Below are 21,859 nucleotides of genomic sequence, written 5' to 3' on the forward strand. Positions count from 1 at the left end.
GTGCTTTTCTGCAAGACATGCCAGCAAAGAGCAGTTGGGAAGTCATTACCTCTGGCTCTGGGATCACAGGTCATTTTTCTTTCTTTTCTGTTACTTTCAAATGTTCCTCATTATAATGTGACATATTTTCAGGAGAAATACAGTTTTTAACTCTGCAAGTGATATTACTTCCCATAAAGGCAAAAAAAAAAAAATAGGATTTACTGTCTTCTTTTCTTGGGGGTTTTATCTTAACTACTGACACAGGGCACAGGGTTGTGATAGAACCATTGATCAGACTGAAGAGGGTGAAGGCAGACCACACAGTGCAGGAGATGCTTGAGAGGGTAAGACATGGTGAACTGACCCCAGCAAAGCCAGAGGCCAGGCCAGGGAGGAAGTGGGGGACTTTTGTGTTTAGTGTTATAATATGTATAGATATGTTCAAGAGCTTTTGCAAACTGGCTTTAAAGTCCAGCTTCTCACTCAACAAATGCTCTTGTAGTAATAAGCAAACATAATTGGAATATGGCGACACAGCCCAGTGTTCTGAATAGTTTTATGTCAACTTAGTACAAATCATCTGAGAGCCACATTAAGCCTGTGACTCTATAAGACTTGGTCATAGGCAGGCAGGCAGGCAGGCAGGCCTACAAGGCATTTTCTTAATTAGTGATTGATGGGGATGGGTACAGCCCACTGTGTATGGTGTATGTGGTCCTGGGTTCTATAAGAAAGCAGGCTAAGCAAGCAGTAGGGAGCAAGCCAGTAAGCAGGATCCCTCAATGGCCTCTATATCAGCTTCTGCCTCCAGGTTCCTGCCCTGTCTGTGTTCCTGTTCTGACTTCCTTCAATGATGGAAGCGTTAGCCAAATAAACCCTTTCCTCCCCAACTTGCTTTTTGTCAAGGTGTTATATCACAGTAATAGAAACTCCTTATCTGCTGAGCTGGGGGTAAATACAAACCGCCAACCTTGTTATCTATATACAGCACAGAAATTAAAATGACTTCCCTTGGAGAGAAGCTTGTGAGGACTGTACATGCAATAGAAGCCATGGCCTAGGCAACTTTGTCTCCAAATGACTGCTTCAGAGGTTGTGGGCAACAATGAAATTTCAAGAAGCTTTACCCCTTACAAAGCTGCTGATTTTTGCCTACAGCTCCCAGCAGGGCACCCCAGGCCACACACCAAGTTGTTCTAGTGTTTAGGAAATAATGATTTCAAGGTTAAATGTCCTTAGTGTATAGGAAAACTGGCAACATTCATTAGAGATGTCAGAAGCAGAACTTGGACCCTTAGCTTGTCTGCTATGCTGGGGATCAGAAACAAAGTAACTTTGGAAAGAACTCTTTTAAAATGGAATGCTTCATTAGTTACTTTCATATATTGCTGTGTTAACACTCTCTGATCAGGGCAACTCATAAAATAAAGGGTTTATTTGAGGCTTCAACTTCAGAGGGCTAGAGTCATGATCATCATAGCAGGAATGAGGAGCACACAGGCAGGCAAAGTGCTGGAGCAATAGCTGAGAGCTTACATCTTGACCCATGGCACCAGCAAATGGGAAATGGTGTGGGCTTTGGAAACTCCAAAGCCTGCCCTCATTGTCATCCTTCTCCAACAAGGCCACACCTTCTAATCCTTCCCAAATGGTTCTACCAACTGAGACCCAAGCATTCAAGTATATGAACCTACGGGGAGCATTCTCATCCAAACATCACACAAAGCTATTTTTTAATCATGAATTATGTTCTAAGAATACTTTGAGAAGTGCAGACCTCTTGAAATGAGACCTGGCCTGCCAGAAGCCATCTAAAGAAAGGCTATGAAAAGCAAGTGAGTATTTTAGAGATAGCCCACCATTTTGGATGGCTGTGATGAACTTGCTCTGAAATGTGGGGTCCTCAATAGACTTCTTCCCAGGATTGCTTATTGTTGCTGATATGCCTTTCCTGTCACTATCATATGGTCTAATGATTCCTGGGCATCAGCTCACCCTATTGAACAAAATTTCTGCAGAATCAATATGAAGATGTATTTTCTGTGTAGACAAATTGATGATTTCACAATCCCTGATAATGATTTCAGAGCATCCTAAATCGATACAAGTAATCACAAGACCCTTATAGAATAACAGCTACACATAGAGCTCTGTAAACATTCATGTGTCATGGGCTAATTGCACTAGGAAAAGAAAGCAGGCTTGGAACAAATTTATGATCAAGGAAAACATTCCTTCCAGGTAGGAACGAGGGCAGTATCTGGTAACAAAAGGTCATAAACTGGGAATGGACAATTTATTGTAGGTGCAAGGACGGAAAATAAACAATGGTCTAGTTTATCTATACAAGACTTCAACTAATAAGACACAAGGCATATGATTCGTATCTTGACAAAACTGTGCTGACCAATGACATAAAAAATTACTTTAAACTTTAATGAACTTATGGAGCTAGTAACAGATAATGAATGTTTAGTTAGGTACTAGTCTTAATGGAAAGACATGTAAACAATTCTGCTGTAACTCCTTATTAGACTAGGATATGAACTATTGCTGTAAACTTATGAACTTATGGAATGTAAAAACTGTTAGAAAACCATGTGATTAATTATCCTGAGAAAGTATAAATACTAAGAAAAACAATAAAGAGGTGATTTAGCCCTTCTCTGCTTAATCCAATATGTGTGTCTCTGTGTGCTTGAATTTTATGTCCTTTCTTCCTTCTTTTCTCTTTCTTTCTCTCTCTTTCTCTTTTCTTCCTTCCTTTCCTTCCCTCCTTCCTTCCTTCTTGTTCTCTTTCTTTTCCTTTCTCATTTTTTCTTTTATTTTCCTTTCTCATTTCTTTTCTTTTCTTTTCTCACTAGTTCAGAAATAGTTAAATAACTCCCAGCCTTTTGCCTGGCTATCAGGAGGTCCTTGAACCAAAGAGAAAAGAGCCAGGTAACTAAGCCTTTTTTCCCTTAATCCCCTGCTGAGTCTTTTGACCATAGAATACCAAAGAGTTAAAGACAGAAGAATTGCCAAAGGCAAAGCAACTTTGGCTCAGATAGGCACCAACTCCATACCCCTTTGCTGGCTTCCTCAGTGAACTGGGTGCCAGGATGAGGCCCCCCCCCTCCAGCACTGGCCTCTAGCTCTAGCCACCTACAATTAACTATATCCCCAAAGCATCAGTGAACTCTTCTACATACTGGGGTGGCAAGGTTGGGGTAGGACAGGATCTCTCCTAATTTTTGGATCTATATATAACTGTATACCTTCTGCAAGATACCATAAGAAAGCATCATCTGCGAAGAAGATGGGCCAGGAAACATGTACATTTCTTACTAATTCTGAAAAGATACCTACTTTTTAACCTGAACTGCCTAAGGCTAATGTCCACGTGGCTTAAAGGTTTTCAGAGTAAGCACATATGGGTGTATTGTTTCTCCCACTCTGAACGCCTCTGAATGGCTGTATATGGTCTCCAGATGCTTCGGCCATTAACTCTGTCGCATTTAGAGTCTGTCCATTAAGATAAATAAAATTACCCCTTTTCCTCCAAAACTGCCTGTTGGGATGAACAGTGGTCCTAACAAGGTGTCCCATGAAAGCCGCTGTCTGCAGGTAGATCATATATAACCTGTGATCTTCCACTAACTTCTGCATCACCAACTTCCACTGGAAGATATGAGTCACTCTCCACATGAGAGGAACACTCCAGAACATGTCAGAATACATCACCTAGTTACTTCTCCATGAATATAAATAATTTTACTTATAACTGATTGAAATTATCACTAATTAGTAGTTTTGTGTTTTATTCTTTCTAAATAAATCAAGGATAAACCAAATGCTGTAGAAATTTACATATATTTGATGTAGTTTCAAAAAATAAAACCCCTTTTTTTAAATAGAAGCTGGTAAGATAGTGTAAAGGCTCAATAAGAAGCTTGACAATTCTTAAGAGAGAAGACGGTCACCTTGGCTTGGCTATGACAGAATTATACAACCTCACTAAGGAGAGTATTGACCCAACACTGAAACTGCACATCTGTAGAGAGAGGATGGATTTTACAATGAAGGTTCTGGGCAATTTGATGTCCAAGATAACCCCTCCTCCAAATTTTGATCTCAACCTCATAATATTCTACAAAATTAATCCCAAATGAACTTGAGGCCTAAGTAGAAAAGGCATCGAAGTAAAGCTTCTAAAACTGAAACAGAGAGAAATCTAAAAAATTAATCCCAAATGAATTTAAGACCTAAGTAGAAAAGGCATCGAAGTAAAGCTTCTAAAAGTGAAGCACAGAGAGAGACCATGGGCATACTTCCTAAGCAGTGCACAGAAAGTACCAACAGTGATGGAAATAATTCATAAATGAGACTTGACAGAGTGAGAAAATGCTGTCATCCGCAAACATCATTACAGCAGGGCAGGAGGAGGAAGCTACTGTGCTAGTTTGGATGAGAAAATGTCCCCTATAGTCTTGGACATTTGTCTTGGTTCCCTGTTGGTGGCTAGGGATGATGAGGGAGGAGTATGTCATGGCCCAGCAGCTGTCGGCTGGCTTTGAGAGTAAACGGCCTCCTCTGCTTTCAGTTTGTGCTCTCTGCTTGATGCAGTGGGAGACCTGAGCTCTCACCCTCCTGCTCTGGACGCTATGCCTGCTGCCTGCCGTCCACTGCCATGACAGACTCTTAACCCTCTGCGACCATAAGCTCGAATAAATGCTTTCTTCTGTGAGTTACCTTATTCACAGTGTCTTATCACAGCAATAGAAAAGTAACTATAATGGAGCTACAGAGTAGAAATAAGTAACACATAACACCACAAAAATTGTTACACAAAATCCATACAAAAAATTCCCAGGGGCTGAGGAGATGGCGCGGTCAAGGAAGGGCTTGTCACATAAGTATGGAAGCCTCAGTTTAGATCCCCATGGCGGCAGGCACCTGCCACCCTAGTCTTGAGGGGCCGGGGTACATAGCCAAGTAGGTTTCTGGAGGTCAGCAGAAGCCTGTAAAGCCAGTCAGTGAACTCCAGTTCTGCGAGGAACCCTACCTCAAAACCTAATATGAAGAGCAACTGAGGAAGACACCCAAAGTCACTTCTAGCCTCCACACCTGCACATGTGTGTGGTTATGCCTGCACACGCATACAAGCATCACTCACATACATACTGCACACATGCACCATGCACACACAAATTTTCAAATGCATAGAGATCAAGAAGAAAAGGAAAATTGACACATTTTTAAAAGACGGTCGAAGACTTCTAAAAACTTTCCATAAAATAGAGGTCATAGGGTGGAGAGACAGCTCAGTGATTAAGATCACCTAACTATTCTTACAGAGGACCTGAGTTAGGTTCCCAGCCTCCACTCAACCATGTGTAACTCCAGCTCTGAGGGAATATGATGTCTCTGGCCTCCTTGGGTAGCAGCTCACACACACATAATTTAAAATAAAACAAATGTTCAAAAAGGTAAATAAAAATGAGAAGGTGGCCCTTCTCAGATCAGTTACAATTGTCTCCCCAAATGGAATCACTGGGACACTCCATACTGTAGAGACTCCTGGGGCCATCCTAAACCTGCTCCAGACATTAGAATAAGGCAACAGATGATCTGTACGCTGGGTAGGAGAACAGCTGACACCACAGCAATTACTGGTGGCACTGAGGAGGACGACTCATGATGGAGGCTGCTTTAGAGCAGGTCAACCTCAAAATCATCAACGTTGTATAAATAATTAGGAACACAGCTCCTAGGCATTCAACCCTCATGAAGCTACACCAGAAGGCAGTGGCGAGTTAGACATATTCAACACTGAGTTCTCATGGTTTTCCCACACCACCCTAAGGAGCCAGCAGAGCCAAGATGTGGTCCAGGCACCCCTGCCTCCTCGGCAAGTCTGGGTCTGTCTCACGGTCTTCACTTCCAGGCCTCCATCTGTTTCTGGATGGATTGATAAAGAGCGTGTCCCCCAGAGAGCCAGGCAAAGTCACCTTATGCTAAGTTATGAAGCACAAGGACATTAAAGATGCCAGAGTTGCATGATAAAAGGCAGCAAATGGCACGGTTCCTGGTCTTGAGCATCAATTATTACTGCGAACATTATTTTTGATTGACAGGATGAGAAATGATGGAGAAAACCAGAATCGCATGAGACAGGAGGAAGGGTGCACGATACATTAATGGGCTGGTGTAAGGCGGAGTAGATGGGCTGATAGACAAGTGGACAATTAGACAAATGCATAGAGGAAAAGACAGAAGGGCCAAGTCTGGCTGTGGTGTAGCTATTTCCTCCCAACTGAAAATCCTCTTCCAGAAACAGGAGGGAGGCTCAGGAGACTCACAAAGCTTACAAGAACCAAAAAGGTTGTAAGATCCACAACCAAGGTTACACAGGCTGAAGGAGGACACTCTGTGGCACTGCCTGCAAGTCAGCAGGGGGTTCCAATGTTGCAACTTTTGTGAGGTGTCACTGTGTTGGGGTGGGCTGGTCAGTGAGGCCTTTGAGTCACCCAAGATCCTGTGGGAAACTCCAATAAACTTACTGGTTCCCTAAGCTAATCTAGGTGAAACTGGCTGGTGTGTGTGCATGTGTATATACATGTGTGTGCATGTATGTACTGTGTATGTGTGTGTATACATGTGTGTATGTGTGTATACATGTGTGCATGTGTGTATATGTGTGCGTGTGTGTATAAATGTGTGTGCATGTGTATGCGTGTATCTATTTTGTCCATAGCCAGTGTTCCATCTGGGCTGAATAGACATTCATTCACCTGACCCCAGGAAAAGTTCCACAACATGGACCAATTATTGTTTACTCTTAAGTGGTTTCTAGCAGCGTTCTGAGAAATCCTTCATATAACGTACATTTCTGTTCTAGTGTTCTGCAGCTCTGTGTTTGGCTGTCCTATGTAATGGTGCCATGGCCACACATGTGCCAGGTTTTGTATGGACCCACACTTTTATTTTTCTTGCACACAAAACCAAGAATAGATTGATGAGTTATGTAATTCTGTATTTGAACTTTCAGGTTCCTGACAAACCCGTGTTCTATTTTCATTGGCAGTGGATGTGTGCTCCATTTTCCCAGCATCCTCAGCAAAGCTGGTCACTTCCTTTTCTTTAGTCATCCCAGATGTTGTGAGGTGGAAACCCACTGATAGTCTGGGTGACTTCTCCTGATTATTCGAGATGCTGAGCCTTTCCCTTGTCTTTTCTCTGACAGACGACTGCTCAGAGTCTTTCTCTGTCTTCGTTGGATCTACAGCTTCTGGTCAGAAGGTCTTTATCTGATGCATGGGTTCAGAACCTTGTTCTGTGTCCCCACTTCCCTGATGATATTTTTAAAGCAAAAAAAAAAAAGTTTTAAAACATTTTATTGTGTTTTGAAGACAGACTCACTTAGCATGTCAGACTGACCTGGAACTCTCAGCAATCCTTCTGCATCAACACCCCATGTGTTTTTAGTTTTGATAATGTCAGTTGATCTGCTTTTCCCTTTGGCTGCTGTGTTCTGATGCCATAGCTAAGAAAACGTAGTCGGCCACCGTCTGTATTTTCCCTAAGAGTTCCATACTTCTAGCTCTCGCATTTAAGCTCTGCTCCATTTAACGTTGTTGTTTGTATGCAGCGTCAGGAAGGGGGTCCATGCTTCTGCACGACAGCAGTAACCAATGTTTGAAAAAGAGAGAGGAGTCCTGGAGGCAGAATAATTAACATAACACCATCAATATTAACTGCAGCCCTTGCCTTTTTCAATGCTGTGGCAAAGACAACTCAAGGGAAACTGGGTTTGTTTGGGTGTAGCATCAAAGCTGAAGTCCATCATGGTAGTGTGAGTGAGGGTCTTCTAAGTGGCTGTAGAGTTAATGCTCGGAAACACCCACACAAACACACCCAGAACTGTCTCCCAAATGACTCCAAGTTCTGTCAGCTGCCAGCCAAGATGAGCCACCACAATGGGCTATATTGTGGCTATAAGGTGACTTCCCTATGACAGAATAAGACACAGGATTTACACAGTCTCCCGTGGGGTAGGTGTTTTCTTAATTTGCAGGTGGGAATCTGAGCGTTTCAGAGGTTGGGTGCCGTGTTCCAGGTCTCAGTGTTTGAGAGGTTGGGTGCCATGTGCCAGGTCTCATACTCCACGTGTCTGCCCCCTGAGTCCTGTGTCACCCACTTCCACCGAGACTATAATGAAGATTCCGGAACCCAGGGGACACCAGAGACACAGCAACCTCCCAAAACAGGAACAGCGCTTGCTGACGATTCTTATTTACATCTGAAGTGTGCTGTCATTTCTCAGACAGTCCAAATGGCATGTTTGACTCAAGCAAACACTAGGGTCTCTACAGAAAGATTCCTGTCTCTAAGTAAGATGTCTGTTTCTGATAACGCTGTTTCCAACAATTCTCTAAGTAGAAGAAAAATAAAACTTGAAATTGCCAGATAAATAAATTAATTTTTAAAGCTGGTAACCAAGATAACGAGATAAGGAACTAAAGTGGGACCCCAAGGAAGCGAGAGGGGTCCTTAGCCTGCCTTGCCATAAAGCTGTCTGTCTGCCCATCTGTCCAGACTAGATTCTGTCTGTGCTGCCAGCTTTGGGGTAGTCGCAGAGTCCAGAGCTCACAGGTGGGCTACAAAAGAACAGAAGCCAGGGCTGTGGTCACCACTCGAGGTAAACAGGAAGCAAACCAGGCTCCTGGCACTGAGGGAGACAGGGAGGGGACTGATCTCTCCTTGAAGAGATTCGACCATATCTAGCCCTATGTGTTCAGGAAACGCACACACAGACTGCTTAGGGGACAGCAACTTCACACAAGGCCTCAGAAACACCTCACAGGGTTTCCAGATCATGGCAGCACACAGCCAAAGATATCCAAGCATATAAGGAAAGGGGCACTGGGTAAGACTCAGTGGTGAGGAAGCAACTTGGCAGATACAGACACGTGCAGGCTTAAAATACCGAGAACAAAGCAGAAAAGAAGAAACTTCGATTATGACAAGTTTTTCAGAAGGAAAGGCAAATGAACCTGGAAAATGTCCACAAGGAAAAAGTAACTCTTAATACTCCCTCTTCAGAGAAATACACATCCATTAGGGCAGTAGACAGAGAGAGTGAAGCCGCCTGTGTCAACCAAGGACTCTGTCCTTGGACTTGCACATCCCCTCAGTCTCCAGAGTCAAAAGTCAGAACACAGAGTGGGGATCTACTGGCCATTGCTTTTCCAAAATCCAGGAAAGTCCTGTTGTAAGGCAGGCTCCCAAGTAAAGAAATCTGGAATTTTTTTTTTTTTTTTTGTCCAGATCAGCTACCACGACCACTACACTATGCACACTGCGAAGACCCAGCTGATACCCTGCAGCTCCCTCCATCTTCCCAATCCTTGTTACCTGGCAACCACAGTGCAGGACCCATTCTCTCTCACACCAGCTCCTGCTGGTCCCCTGCCTCTGGTACAAATACCCTTGCTATCCAAGATAAATGCTTGCTTCAAAAGTGAGAATCATGTCCCTCTTGCAAAGATCCCCATCCCTCCCAGAGCCCAGTGCACTAAGGGCACACTCCAAAGTCCTCAGCAAGGGACTTGATTACCGGGTGTTCTGGTTACTCTTGGTTCAGCATATCTGTTAACTCAACTCCCTCATCTCACATCTTCCCCCATCTGACCCCAGAGGTTTGCAGCTCCTGAGTGAGCAATTAAGTCTTCCTGCTTTTGGGTCTGTGTCCCAATCCTTAAACCCACCTCTGATGCTACCTCCTCTGTGACAACCAAGGGCAACAGTAAAGCCAGGGTGGGTGGAGCTTCTGTTTATGTGACAATCGGCACTTGCCATCCAATCAGGACCACTCACCTTTTTGTCCCCAGAGTTCTTTGTCCCCAAACACTGCAGCACGTTCTGTCAGTTGGACCACGATCACTGGGCCCTCCAGTCGTATGAAACAGACACAGGGACTTTGGGGACACCTCTGTTTCCATCACTTTTCTCTATTAAGGCTCTTAGCCTCGTGCCAGATTCCCCTGGCCACTGGCCACTGTCCCCTCCCTCCTGGCCCAGGTAGGCTGAGAGGCTTCCTGTGTTTCTTATTTCCTCACTGTGTGCTTTCACCTCGTTTAGGGAAGACACCACCGATGACAGCAACCTTGTCCCTGCAGTGCAGAAGGTGTGACCCAACACTCCCCGCCATCTTGTTGGGCACAGTCATGAAGATGAGAGGAGCAATCGAGATGCTGGCTTTAAATACGAGAAAAGGACAACTTAATAGGGCAACAAAGACACAATGGGAATTTCAAAACAGGACCAGGAACAATTCTGTTAAGTTTAAATTTGTCTGTTTTCTTCTAGAAGAATTAAAAAAAAAAAAAAAAAACAGGCTGAGAGAAAAGCAGGGCTCCAAAGACAGGTCTCTGTGACCAGAAGATATCCAGGGTCAGTTCTGCTACACAGGAGCAGGAGAGAGAGAGAGAGAGAGAGAGAGAGAGAGAGAGAGAGAGAGAGAGAGAGAGAGAGAGAGAGAGAAAGAAACAAACAAACAAACAAACAAACATATGAAAGAAGCCAACAATGATGAAAGCTGAACAAGGGATCCATGTAAGGACAGAGCGTGCTCCAGAAAAGCCTAGATGTATAGGCAAGGAAGGAGACAGACATAAGATGGGCGCCATGTAAATGGCTGGTAAAGGATCACAGCTCTCCTAGCCTTGAAGCCCTTAGAGCTTAAACTTCATCCTATCTCCCAGTCCCAATGAACCACACAGGTACCCCAGTCTCAGATCTCAGCTTGGAACAGTTTGGCTGCAGCGACATTACGACATTACGACATTACGTGGTTGACAACATTTAGAATGCAAATTCCCCGCTGTAGGTGCCTCCCACCTGAGACCTCCCAAAACAAACTAGAGTGGCTCCTCCACCCAATACACACACCGGGGAGGAGAGAGACCAGGTTGATCAATGAAATGCTGCATCTCCTGGTCTTTCACCCAGTGAGTTTCAGCCCCAAAGCAGCCCAGATGTAGCTCCCCAAGTGCCCTGGCTGATCCCTCATTCCTACCTCCCGCCTGCCCTTCAAAGGCACAGGTATCAGGCTGCCAGGCTTCTGCTATGGACAAGCCCCTGGTCCCCAGGAGACTTCCCACAGCAAAAGGACATGGCCCTGTGACACAAAAGATTGGATTTTAAGACAAAGGATTCCGATTTCCCTTTAGTAGGTGAGGAGTTTTTTGTTTTTTGTTTTTTTTTTAATTTATTTCTTCTTCTTTTGTTATTCAGGGTCACATGAACATGCAACCAGAAAAAAAAATTTTTTTTGTAAGTTGTGAGTCGTGCTGCCTGGAGACATACTCAGTGTCTAAAATTAGCAGTGCCTGCTTCTCTGAGCTGGAGAGGGCAGCAACTGGGCTGTTACCACGGTCAGAGGGCAAAGAAAGCCCAAGGCACAGAGGCTGCTACAGTGGGTAAACTCCTGCCTGAGGCCAGAGGCTGTAAGGCTCCTGCTTGCTGGATGCTGGTCCATGCAGCAAGCTGGTCCAGTGCTCCGTCTGTGCCTCTGCCTCCCCCTGCCAGCCTGGCACAGGGCTGCATGACTTCACCACCATTCTATCTGCTGTCTCCTACAAAACCAACACCCCGGGTTATCGGGAGACGCCGAAGACACTGGTGAATAAGAAGGCAGCGGCTGCCCTTCGGGCTTTGCTGTTGCTTGGAATTATCCAGAGCCTCTCCTGCACACCAGCCCACAAGAACTCCAACCCACTGGGAGCCCCAGAGAGGCCCTGGCTTTGCCTTGGGATCAGGATTGCCAGTGCCTCCTCGATGGCCATGGTGGGTGGCTCTGCCCAGCCTCCTCACATACTGCCATCCTTCTGTTTATGGCTTTTTTTTCTTTTAAGAGAAAGCCTTACTATATAGCCCAGGCTGCCCTCAGACCCCCTATGTAGCCCAGGTTGGCCTCAAACTCAGGGTAACAATCCACAGGTGTTGGGGCGACTTTGGCCACCATGCCAAGTTAGTGTGGCTTTGTCTTAGCTTGGGTTCTAGTTTGCTTGTTTATTACTAGGAAGGAAGTAAATTTGGCCTTGCACATGCTCAGCAGGTGCTGCCCACTGAGGTACTTTCCCAGACAGCTGCTTCTCTTTACTCTAACACGGATCACCACCACGACAGACAGATCTCCCTAGGGGCGCTGTCATTTTGTCTTGGATAGTAAATCTAAACCAAGGCCAACCACACAACTCGAGAGGTGGCACTCGGCCTGCCGGCCTTCGCTTGGCACAGAGGCTAATGAACTGAACAACAGGAGCTCAAGCCATTCTGGGGTGGCACCACACAGCAGTGGCTGACCGACAAATGCTAGCCCTGAACGCTGCCCAATCTAGATCAACACTTGTTTTCTTTGAGGCAAGAATAGACAATGAAGTGGGTGCAAAGCACAGCTTGGTCTCTGCTGGCCATCTTCAAACTAGATGTGACCAGCTGGAGAGACTTGCTTACCATGGGGATTAGCAGGGTTTCCCCACACAGAATAAACAGTAAAATCATGCTGAAGACTTGATTTCCACATTGTCAGCTTAAACGGATGCACACATGCATGCACACATGCACACAAATACACATGCACACACAAACACACACACATACATGCACATACACACACGCATATGCACATGCACACACTGCTCATATATGCACACATATACACACACTTGTACACACATGCACACAAACACAAAACTTTTCCTAAAAAGTAATCCCACTCCCAGTTGGTCTCAATCTGCAGAGGAAAATCAAGCCCGTCCCTCACCTTATCTTATAGCAAGGTATTGACCCCTCTGAGGAACTGGAATGATACCTGGAGACGCTGAATAGCAACCCTGCAATCGGATGACTGGGGACAGGAAGATGGGGTGGGGATAATAAGTGGTCAGCAGTTGATGAAAGTGAAAGGGTTCCAAAGCTGTAAATATACTAGCAAAGATACACAATCGCTTCTCTCCTACCTGATCAGTCACATCTATGCAGTTCTGTTTAATGACACTTTACAACGTTCCCCTCTTTCGCAGAATCCCTGGTTAGCAGGAAAGAGTTTCACACACGTGCACAGAAAGAACAGAGCATCTCTAGGCATCCTGGCTGAACGTCTTTCCTAGCTTCAGAAACTCCCCCAGAGCTAGAGAGCCTCCAGATACTCTGCTATCTGGGTCTCTCTTCTCACCTCGTATGGCTGGTGACATGGGTGACAAAGCGGCAGGGAGCAAAGAAGCCACCACGTCTCAGACTTAAACCCAGATGTTGTGATGCTGAATTCTAGCTGTGTTGAGCGTCCTGCTGAGGAAGTGTCTGAGGCGGGTTGGCCTGGGCGTACGCTTATAGGGAATTGTCTTGATTATTGAGGTGGGACCCATGCAGGGGCTCCTGGACCATATCAGACAGGAGAGGGCCACAGGAGAGCAAGCAAGCAGGCATGCATTTGTTTTTCTCTGCTCTCGATGGAATGTGTGATGTGACTGTCTGCTCGAACTCCTACCTTAGTTTTCCTTCAGTGATGGGCTGTAATCTGGAACGGTAGTCTGAAATAAATCATTTCCTCCCATAAGCTGCTTTTGGTAAGCGTGTTTTACCACAGCAACAGAAGTGAAACCAGGGTAGATGCTAAGACCCACCACAGCAGACCCATTGCTGGAGCAGTGGTTCTCAGCCTTCGGAATGCTGCCACCCTTTAATACAGCTCCTTTAATGCAGCTCCTCATGTTGTGGTAACCCCCCACCATGAAATTATTTTTGTTGCCACTTCATGACTAATTTTGCTACTGTTATGAATTGTAATGCAAACATCTAATGAGTAGGATATCTGATTTGTGGCCTCTATGAAAAGGTAGTTCCACCCCAGAGGGGTTGCGACCCCCAGGTTGAGAACACTGTTCTAGCCTCTAGCTCTGAGGACGTATAAGCTCCATTTGAACTGAGGTCCAGGGAAGTGAGCAAGCAGCCTGGGAGATGCTGACATCTGCCCTTCACTCACGCACAAGACATCATGAGTGAAGTTTCACTCCCAAGAACGAGAGGAGACGGGAGGGAGGGGGTTTTACGTCACGGCAGAGCTCTTAGAACTCTGGTGCCATACTTCAGTTTGCCTTTAAAGAAAGTTCCTGTCTAGAAGCATTTGCGTCAGGAGGTGAATGAACTGTCTGGACAAGGTAGCAACCAGGGACAAAATACACTTTCTCCTCCCTCCACCAGAAATAGCAAGCAGATTTGGGGAGTGCTGGGGTTCTGACATGCACAACAGAACACTCTCCTCCCTCACTGGAATCCAGGGAAAGGAACCAGGTTCCTCCGGACGAGGAGCCCCTCATGGAGTGAAGCGTTGAGTCAAGGTTTGCCAAACTACATGAGGTGATAAGGAAGAAGACAAACGTGTGTGTGTGTGTGTGTGTGTGTGTGTGTGTGTGTGTGTGTGTACATGGCACACACATGCAGTTGTGCAAGATGTCAGGAAGGAGGATGTTGGGGGGTCTGTATGCAGGTATGTGTGCATTTGGGTACATGTGTGTGTGTGTAGTGTGTGGAAAGTGAGACACACCTGCGTGTGTGTGCCAAGGAGTGAGGCTAATGGAGGGATCTGTGTGCAGGTTCACTCACGTGTGTATTATGTGACTCTCACAGATCAGCTGCCTGAGTCACCTACGCTCGTGCAAATAACCCCAGCAAACTCACTGGTTCACTAAGAGAGGTTGAACGGAATCCTTTCTCGGCCTGTGAGTACCCTATCTGGTATGAACAGATGTCGGTTATGTCTCCCCAGGAAAAGCCATAAAACACAGAGTTACATCTCATTGATATCTTTGCAGAGCAGAACACAACAGCTGCCTGCCGAAGAAATCAATTCTCACGTCAGCCTGGAAGGTTGAAGCTTCTCCATCGCAAAACTTCTGCAAACAAATATTACATAAACAGCACTTTGTGCTGGTCTCTGTCAACGGTAGCCCAGGGTGGCTCATCCTAGAGTAAGCAGGTAGCACAAGACCTCCAGCCACATCCTCCTTAGATCTGCAAAACTTTAAGTAGCTTAAAAGCATGTTTTTTTTTTTTCTTTTCTTTTCTTTTTTTTTTTTTGGAGCTGGGACCCGAACAGGACCTTAGCAAGCTCTACCACTGAGCTAAATCCCCAACCCTTAAAGCATGTTTAAATGGTATATGTAGACACACACACACACACACACACACACACACACACACACACACACGTGTGCACGCATGCACATTAATATTAGAGAGGAAGACACGGAATCCTTACTCTCTGCAGAATTATCTCAGCAATGGAGGTAAGTCTTACTGATAAATGCTATGAGCATTACACACGCCAGAGCCCCATGCTTTTTTACCAGGCATTCCATTCTGTATCAGAGCAGGGAAGGTACACAGCAGAAAAAAATGGACCCAGTCTCCCAGCCTCCTCTCTCACTCAGAGTCCAGGCTGAAGGCTGCTGTGAATGCACTATGGTAAACTTGGCAGCTTAGAACAAAGCTGGCTACAACCGGGTTTATGACATCGGAGACTCTGAGGTCAGTCTTTCAAGCTATCCCATGAGATACAGGTAGGAACATCAGAGGGGTGGGAAACGGCGCCCAGAGAATTAGCATGTATCTATGTGTGCAGTCATAGTCAGCAGAAATTAGTAACCATGCATCTGGGTACACCCATCTCCGTTACATCTGGTGACTACAGTTGCCACGTCCCTGCAGAACTGGCAAGCTTGTCTCTGTGTGCATTATTATCTGTTTGCTGTGCCATACCTGTCCCTAACTGAACTGTAGCATTCCCACCTAGATGGAGGGTCATAAGACTCAAATGTCAGGGGCCTACAAAAGACTCAGAAGTTCAGAAGGTTAAGAGTCATGAAGCCCCGTCTCCAAGATGGTGTGAGCGGCAGCCGTTGCAGGTGGGAGGAGACTCTTCTTTGGAGTTGCCTGCAGGCTGCTCAGAGAGCGCCAGGGATGCAGCTTTAGTGAGCCATCTCCATGCTGTGGTTGAGCTGTTCAGTGGTGCGGCTGTCTCTGAGTTTCCCATACCCCTTTAAGAAACCTCACACCATAAGTAACTGTGTTGAACTCACTGGTTCACGAAGCTAGACTTGCATGGAATTACTGCTTTAATGTGTCAAGTTCTAGGCGGTGGGGGAGTGGGGGCAGACATTTGTTCATATCTTCCCAGGAAGAGTTACACATAGTGTGATTGTTACTATTGACTACAAACTTGACAGGACCGGAGTCAGCTAGGAGGCAAGCCTTCAAGCATGCTTGTAAGAAATTGTTTACAGTAAATTAGCCTCTGGCATGCCTGGGAAGAGCTATTTTACTTATGCGAATTGGAGGGGACCCTCCCTAAAGGAGGGCGGTTTCATCCCTGTGGGCTGGGGCCTGGACTTCATAAATGGGAGGTAGCAATCTGAAGACAGGCATTCATCTCTCTGATTGCAGAAGCCATGTGACCAGATATGTCAAGTCCCTGCCTCTATGACTTTGCAGCCATAATGGACTATACAGTTGGTATCGTCTGGTGTTTTATCACAACAGAAAAGCAACTGAGACAACAGTGTTTGCAAACCCTTAATAATCTCTGTCCCTTCCCTGTGTTGCTTGACTCCTTGAGTTAGGATCCATAGGGATGACTAAGAGCTTCTTTGTCTCTACAGCAATACCTAAGCTATCACAGCACAGAGGCAGGGACGTCTGTCAAGTCCTGCTGCCCGGATTCTGAGCTTGAATATGAGCCATTCCCTGGAGACAGATCTCCTGACGTCTTCATCACATCCCCTCTGTGGAAAGGTGAGCAACAGGAACTGATCTTACACCCAGAAGCAGAGGTTAGAGATGCCCAGGCTGCAGGATGAGTCAGGATGCCCTGATACGTCTACCAGCAGCTACACGTACACGGTAACAGGCCCTTCCGGGGTCCTGGAGGGCCGGATGACTTCAGAGGTCTGATTTTCCTTCTCAGTTTTAGAATGTTGATCTATTAACCCTCCCAGCAGGACCTGAGGATGCATACTACCAACTCATTAATTAGTTCTTGTACCTAAACATGAATATTTATAACAGCTATTTCCTTACTACCAACTCATTAATTAGTTCTTCTACCTAAACATGAATATTTATAACAGCCAACTCTATCAGGTTATGAGACAGTCAGGCTTGCCAGGATGGGAGATTTTCCACCATCAGGCTCCCTTCCTTCCATGAGAGATCTAAAACCCAGGTCTAGGGGGAAAGACTTCAACAAGAAAATGACTTATGGGGCAACTGACAAAATCCCAGCAGACATTGGTTGACTCAAGCTTCTCAAGTCAACTGGTCAAGATCCCAGCAGGTCTGTCTGTCTAGAGAGCCCCAATGAGAAATGATTGTAGAGTCTTATGCAAGGAATCAGAATCCCCGATCCTCCTGAGTACAAGGAGGGCAGAAGCACTGTGTCTTATTGCAGGCCACAGAAGGGCACAGAATGCTGGCCCCATATACCGGCAGGTCTGCGGGTGCTGGGCAAGCAGTGCTATGAGCCTCCTGCCATGCAGGAACAGCAAGGGCACTCTGTAGATCTTGCTCTGTTGCTCCAGCACCAACGTGCCCCAGGTCTGCCCCCACTTCTTACTGCAGGCAACTAGCTCCTGGCTCTGAGTCCATTCCCATAGCCTTGACTGCAGTTGACTTTCGTGTGTCAGTCACTGGTCTTCCCTCTTCCTCAAGTACAACTGAAGCTTTCCACAGCCTCTGGGGCATCTCCGGCTGGGTGACTGCATGACACAGACCACTGATACACGCCAACACCTGCCTGTTTCCCACAGCTCCATCCTGGCACCTGGCAGGGGGTAACATAACTGGTTCTGGCCAATGGGGACATGAGCAGAAATGCCACATATCACCTCTAAGTCCTTCGGTATCAGGCCCACCGGCCTCCTTGTTCTCTTCTTTTCCCTGATGCCAAGACAAGGATGTAGAAGTGATCAAACATTCTAAGTCTTAAGTGATATAGCTTAGAAAAATGACTGGGTGTGTAGGAGGTGGGGGTCACAGGTACATATGTGCATATGTAAATTTTTATATGTGTTCAGAGGCCAGGGGATAGTATCAAGTGCGCTCTCTCTCTCTCTCTCTCTCTCTCTCTCTCTCTCTCTCTCTCTCTCTCTCTCTCTGCTTCATCCCTTTGAAATGGGATATCTCACTGAACCTGAAGCCAAGCTAGGCTGGTAGTGAGGAAGCCCCAGAAATCCTCTTATCCCTGCCCTCCCAACCCAATGCTATACCACTGCTGCCTGTCCACAGCTCAGCCCTGGAGTCTCAGGCACATGCATGGTAATACAAGTTTTTTACATGGCTGCTGAGGACCTGAACCTGCTGAGTCATCTCCTCAACCCTGAGTAATGAGCACGTACAGTGAAGATCTGCCAAGAGTGGAGTTTCTGCTGTGGCGGCCATCTTGAGTTTCCCTGGCACAGTGGCCTTCTTGGTGCTCAGCTTAGACACCACTCCTGGGTAATGGCCACCTGCTGTGGAAAGCCCACCACTCTGCCTACTGGCCTCCAGCAGCTCACTCAGACATCTGCACAGTTACCCTAGTCCAGTGTCACATGGAAATCATTTGTGTTTGGCTTCCATATTTATAATCTATGTTTCTTTTATCTCCCCTGTCTTTCCTTGGATACGGGGTCTCACTGTGTAGCTGAGGCTAGCCTCAGACGCTGAAACATTCACCCTTAGCACCCTGAGTGCTTAGATCTTGGGCGAGGCCCCACACACATGCAGCAGACTTCCCATTCCATCCTTACGTTCACGGTGATTGGCAAACCTCTGATGTATTTGATTTACTGAAGTGGAAATCAGAGCCTTTTCATTAGATGACAAGGAGGCCAAGGTCAGCTCCCCCTAACCCAGGTCTCCCTATGCCTGTCATGTTCTGTGGCAGCAGGCAAGAAGAGTAGGACCCGGTCACCCTATCACCCCATCCTTTGCACCCGCCACCTCTCGTCTTTATTGGAGAGAAGTTCCTGTCTGCAAAGCATGTGATCTCTTTATGAACCATCAGCTGAACATCACGGGAAGTACATCAGACAGGGGCTTTTACAGTGACAAGATCAAAATCAAATGGGATCTAGTGGGCCCACTGAGCCACACAGTCTACATTCATGGCTGATATCCAGGCATCTGGCAGCTGTGCTGGGTAAATATTTCTGGTGCGAAAAGAGGAAGCCACCGCAGAAATACCTGTGGCTCCTTGGGTACCCAACACAGAGATAACAGATGAACCATGTCTAGTTTCACCACCACTGCTTAGCCAGGACTGCCCGACTCCAAGCATAGGAAAAGGAAGTGGGACAGGGGATCTTTCCTTTGGAAGTACAGTGAGCTGGCTACAGCGCTATGCTCAGGGAATATTCTACTCTCAGCTTTCAGAAGTCCCAGAGTGTCTTAATGCCAGCCCAGGAGGAGTGCTGACCAAAGATAATGACGGTCTGTAAAGTTTTCACAACTGACACACACTAACATTCTACCTGACACAGATGTAGCTTTGCTGGAGGAGGGGGTGTGCATGAAACAGAAGATTAGCCCACAGTTGGGGCCAACGAGATGGCTCAGTGGATAAAGGTACTTGCCAGCAAGCCTGGTAACCTGAGTTATCCTTGGAACCCCTGTGAAGGTAAAAGGAAAGAAACAACTCCACCGAGTTGTCCTCTGACCTCTCGTGCACATATGCCATTGCACACATGTGTCTACAAACACATGGACACACATGTCTACTTTTTAAAATAAATGATTAGGTAATGATGTTCAGAGACAAGTGTCCAGGTCTGTTAGCATTTTGTCTACGCTCTGCCCCACGGTTGCCTGTCAACGGCCAGGTGTGCCGGACTCACTATAAAAGGCACTGCTCGCCCCCTCTGCTCTCTCTTGCTCTTGCCTTCTCACTCCTGCTCTGCCCTTCCATTCCTTCCTCCTTATTCCCCTCCCTCTCTCTCCACATGCTCATGCCTGGCCTTTACTCCTCTAATCTTTCTCTGCCATTCTCTGTCTCTATCACCCTCTCAACTCCCCTCCCCATGCCCTAAATAAACTCTATTCTATACTATACTATCTTGTGGCTGGTCCCTCAGGGGGAAGGGATGCCTCAGCATGACCCTGCCACACATGCACCAAAATAATATATTCGCTCTTTATTTATTTTTTATAAATACAACACAGGACCCAGGACCACAGCTCCAGGACCGCACAAGAAGACTTGCCAGCAAGACTTCAGAGCATAAGTGCAACAAGGCTGGACTGCTTGCCTACTGGAGATTGGGGTCTAGAGACACTGGGGAAGCACAGGAAGAAGTCACAACATTGGAGATGAGGTGAGGATGAGCATGGAAACTCTACGGAGCTGGGGTCCCACATCTGGATGTCAAGCAGCACAGGCAGCCAACATGAGCTCCCTACACACAGGTAGCACTGCAGTCACAGGGGACCAGAAGCCGTTCCCAGCTGACACTTGCTGGTCACATGTCATAAATGTGACTCTCCCAAGACTCTCAAGTCAATAATAGCATCTGCATACTAAGGAGAGCATATGGTGGCATGCAGGGCTGCGAGGCCACTCACCTTGTAGGAAGATCCTGTTCCAGTAGGTTTTTCCAACTTGAATTCCCCCGAGGAACACCAGGTTGAAGAGGATCAGCATGGAGGTAGAGCAGGAGGCGAGCAGAGCGTGTAGTCGACGGCGAGCTTGTGGGGAGAGGTGCCGGGCCTGTGAGGGAAACAAGAGGCATCTCACTGCGGGAGCAGAACTATGGCTAAGGTTTACTTCTGTTATGGTTTGTGTATGCTTGGCCCAGGAAGTGGCACTATTAGGAGGTGTGGCCTTGGTGAAGGAAGTGTGTCACTGTGGAGTTGGGCTTTAAGACCCTCCTCCTAGCTGCCTCAAAACAGTCTTCTATTTGCCTTCAGAACAAGATGTAGAACTCTCAGCTCCTCTAGCGCCATGTCTGCCTGGATGCTGCCATGTTCCTGCCTTGATGATTATAGACTGAACCTCTGGACCTGTAAGCCAGTCCCAATTAGATGTTGTCCTTATAAGAGTTGCCTTGGTCATGGTGTCTGTTCACAGCAGTAAAACCCTAACTGAGACAACTTCTGTCTGGATGTTCCTATTGCTGTGATAAACTCCATGACTAAAAGCAAACCAAGGGGGGAAAGGGTTCATTTCACCTTACAGCTCACATGTCCATCATCCAGGCAAGAACTCACAGCAGGAACTTAGGGAAAGGAACTGATACAGAGGCCAGAGAAGAGTGCTGCCGACTGGCTTGCTCCTCATGGCTTGCTAATCATGTTTTGATACAGAACCCAGGACCACCACCCCAGGAGTGGCATCCCCCACAGTGAGCTAGGCCCTCTCACATCGATGTTCGATTTGGACAATGCCCCTTAGGTCAATCTTGTGGGGTGTTTTTCTCAGTTGAGGTTCCCTCTTCCAAATGACTCTACCTTCTGTCAAGTTGACATAAAGCCAGCAGGACATCCTCCTGTCACTCTTCTTCCCCCTGTGCCTGCAGCTACTAGGTCATTGCTGAGACAGTCTTCAAAACCTCTAACCTATGACATATTTGTTCTACCAAAAGAAGTGATGCACACCAGCGATGTTACTTCCTCCACACTGGGCCTCCCTCTGGCCTTGTAAGTTCTAAAGCTGGTTAGGATGGAGCAGCCTTCTTACCCACTCTGCCTGTAAATCCATAGACAAAATCACGTTTAAATTGTTCCCTATGGCATAGCTCCACATCAAGACCAAAGTCACCAGGATCAAGATCTCAGTGACTGTGGTGGTTTGAATATGCTTGGC

The 21,859-nt window shown here is 46.4% G+C and overlaps 1 protein-coding gene across 1 annotated transcript in view; it reads right to left on the bottom strand.

Annotated features, from left to right (window-relative positions):
- The window catches only part of Hhat (hedgehog acyltransferase), a 225,721-nt gene that overhangs the window by 20,546 nt on the left and 183,316 nt on the right, over window positions 1–21,859 (bottom strand). Inside the window, exon 10 of the mRNA XM_032915511.1 lies at window positions 20,620–20,764. Within this exon, the coding sequence (XP_032771402.1) occupies window positions 20,620–20,764 (145 nt within the window). The remainder of the gene's footprint in view (window positions 1–20,619; window positions 20,765–21,859) is intronic.

Source organism: Rattus rattus, chromosome 10, assembly GCF_011064425.1.
Source record: "Rattus rattus isolate New Zealand chromosome 10, Rrattus_CSIRO_v1, whole genome shotgun sequence".
NCBI lineage: Eukaryota > Metazoa > Chordata > Mammalia > Rodentia > Muridae > Rattus > Rattus rattus.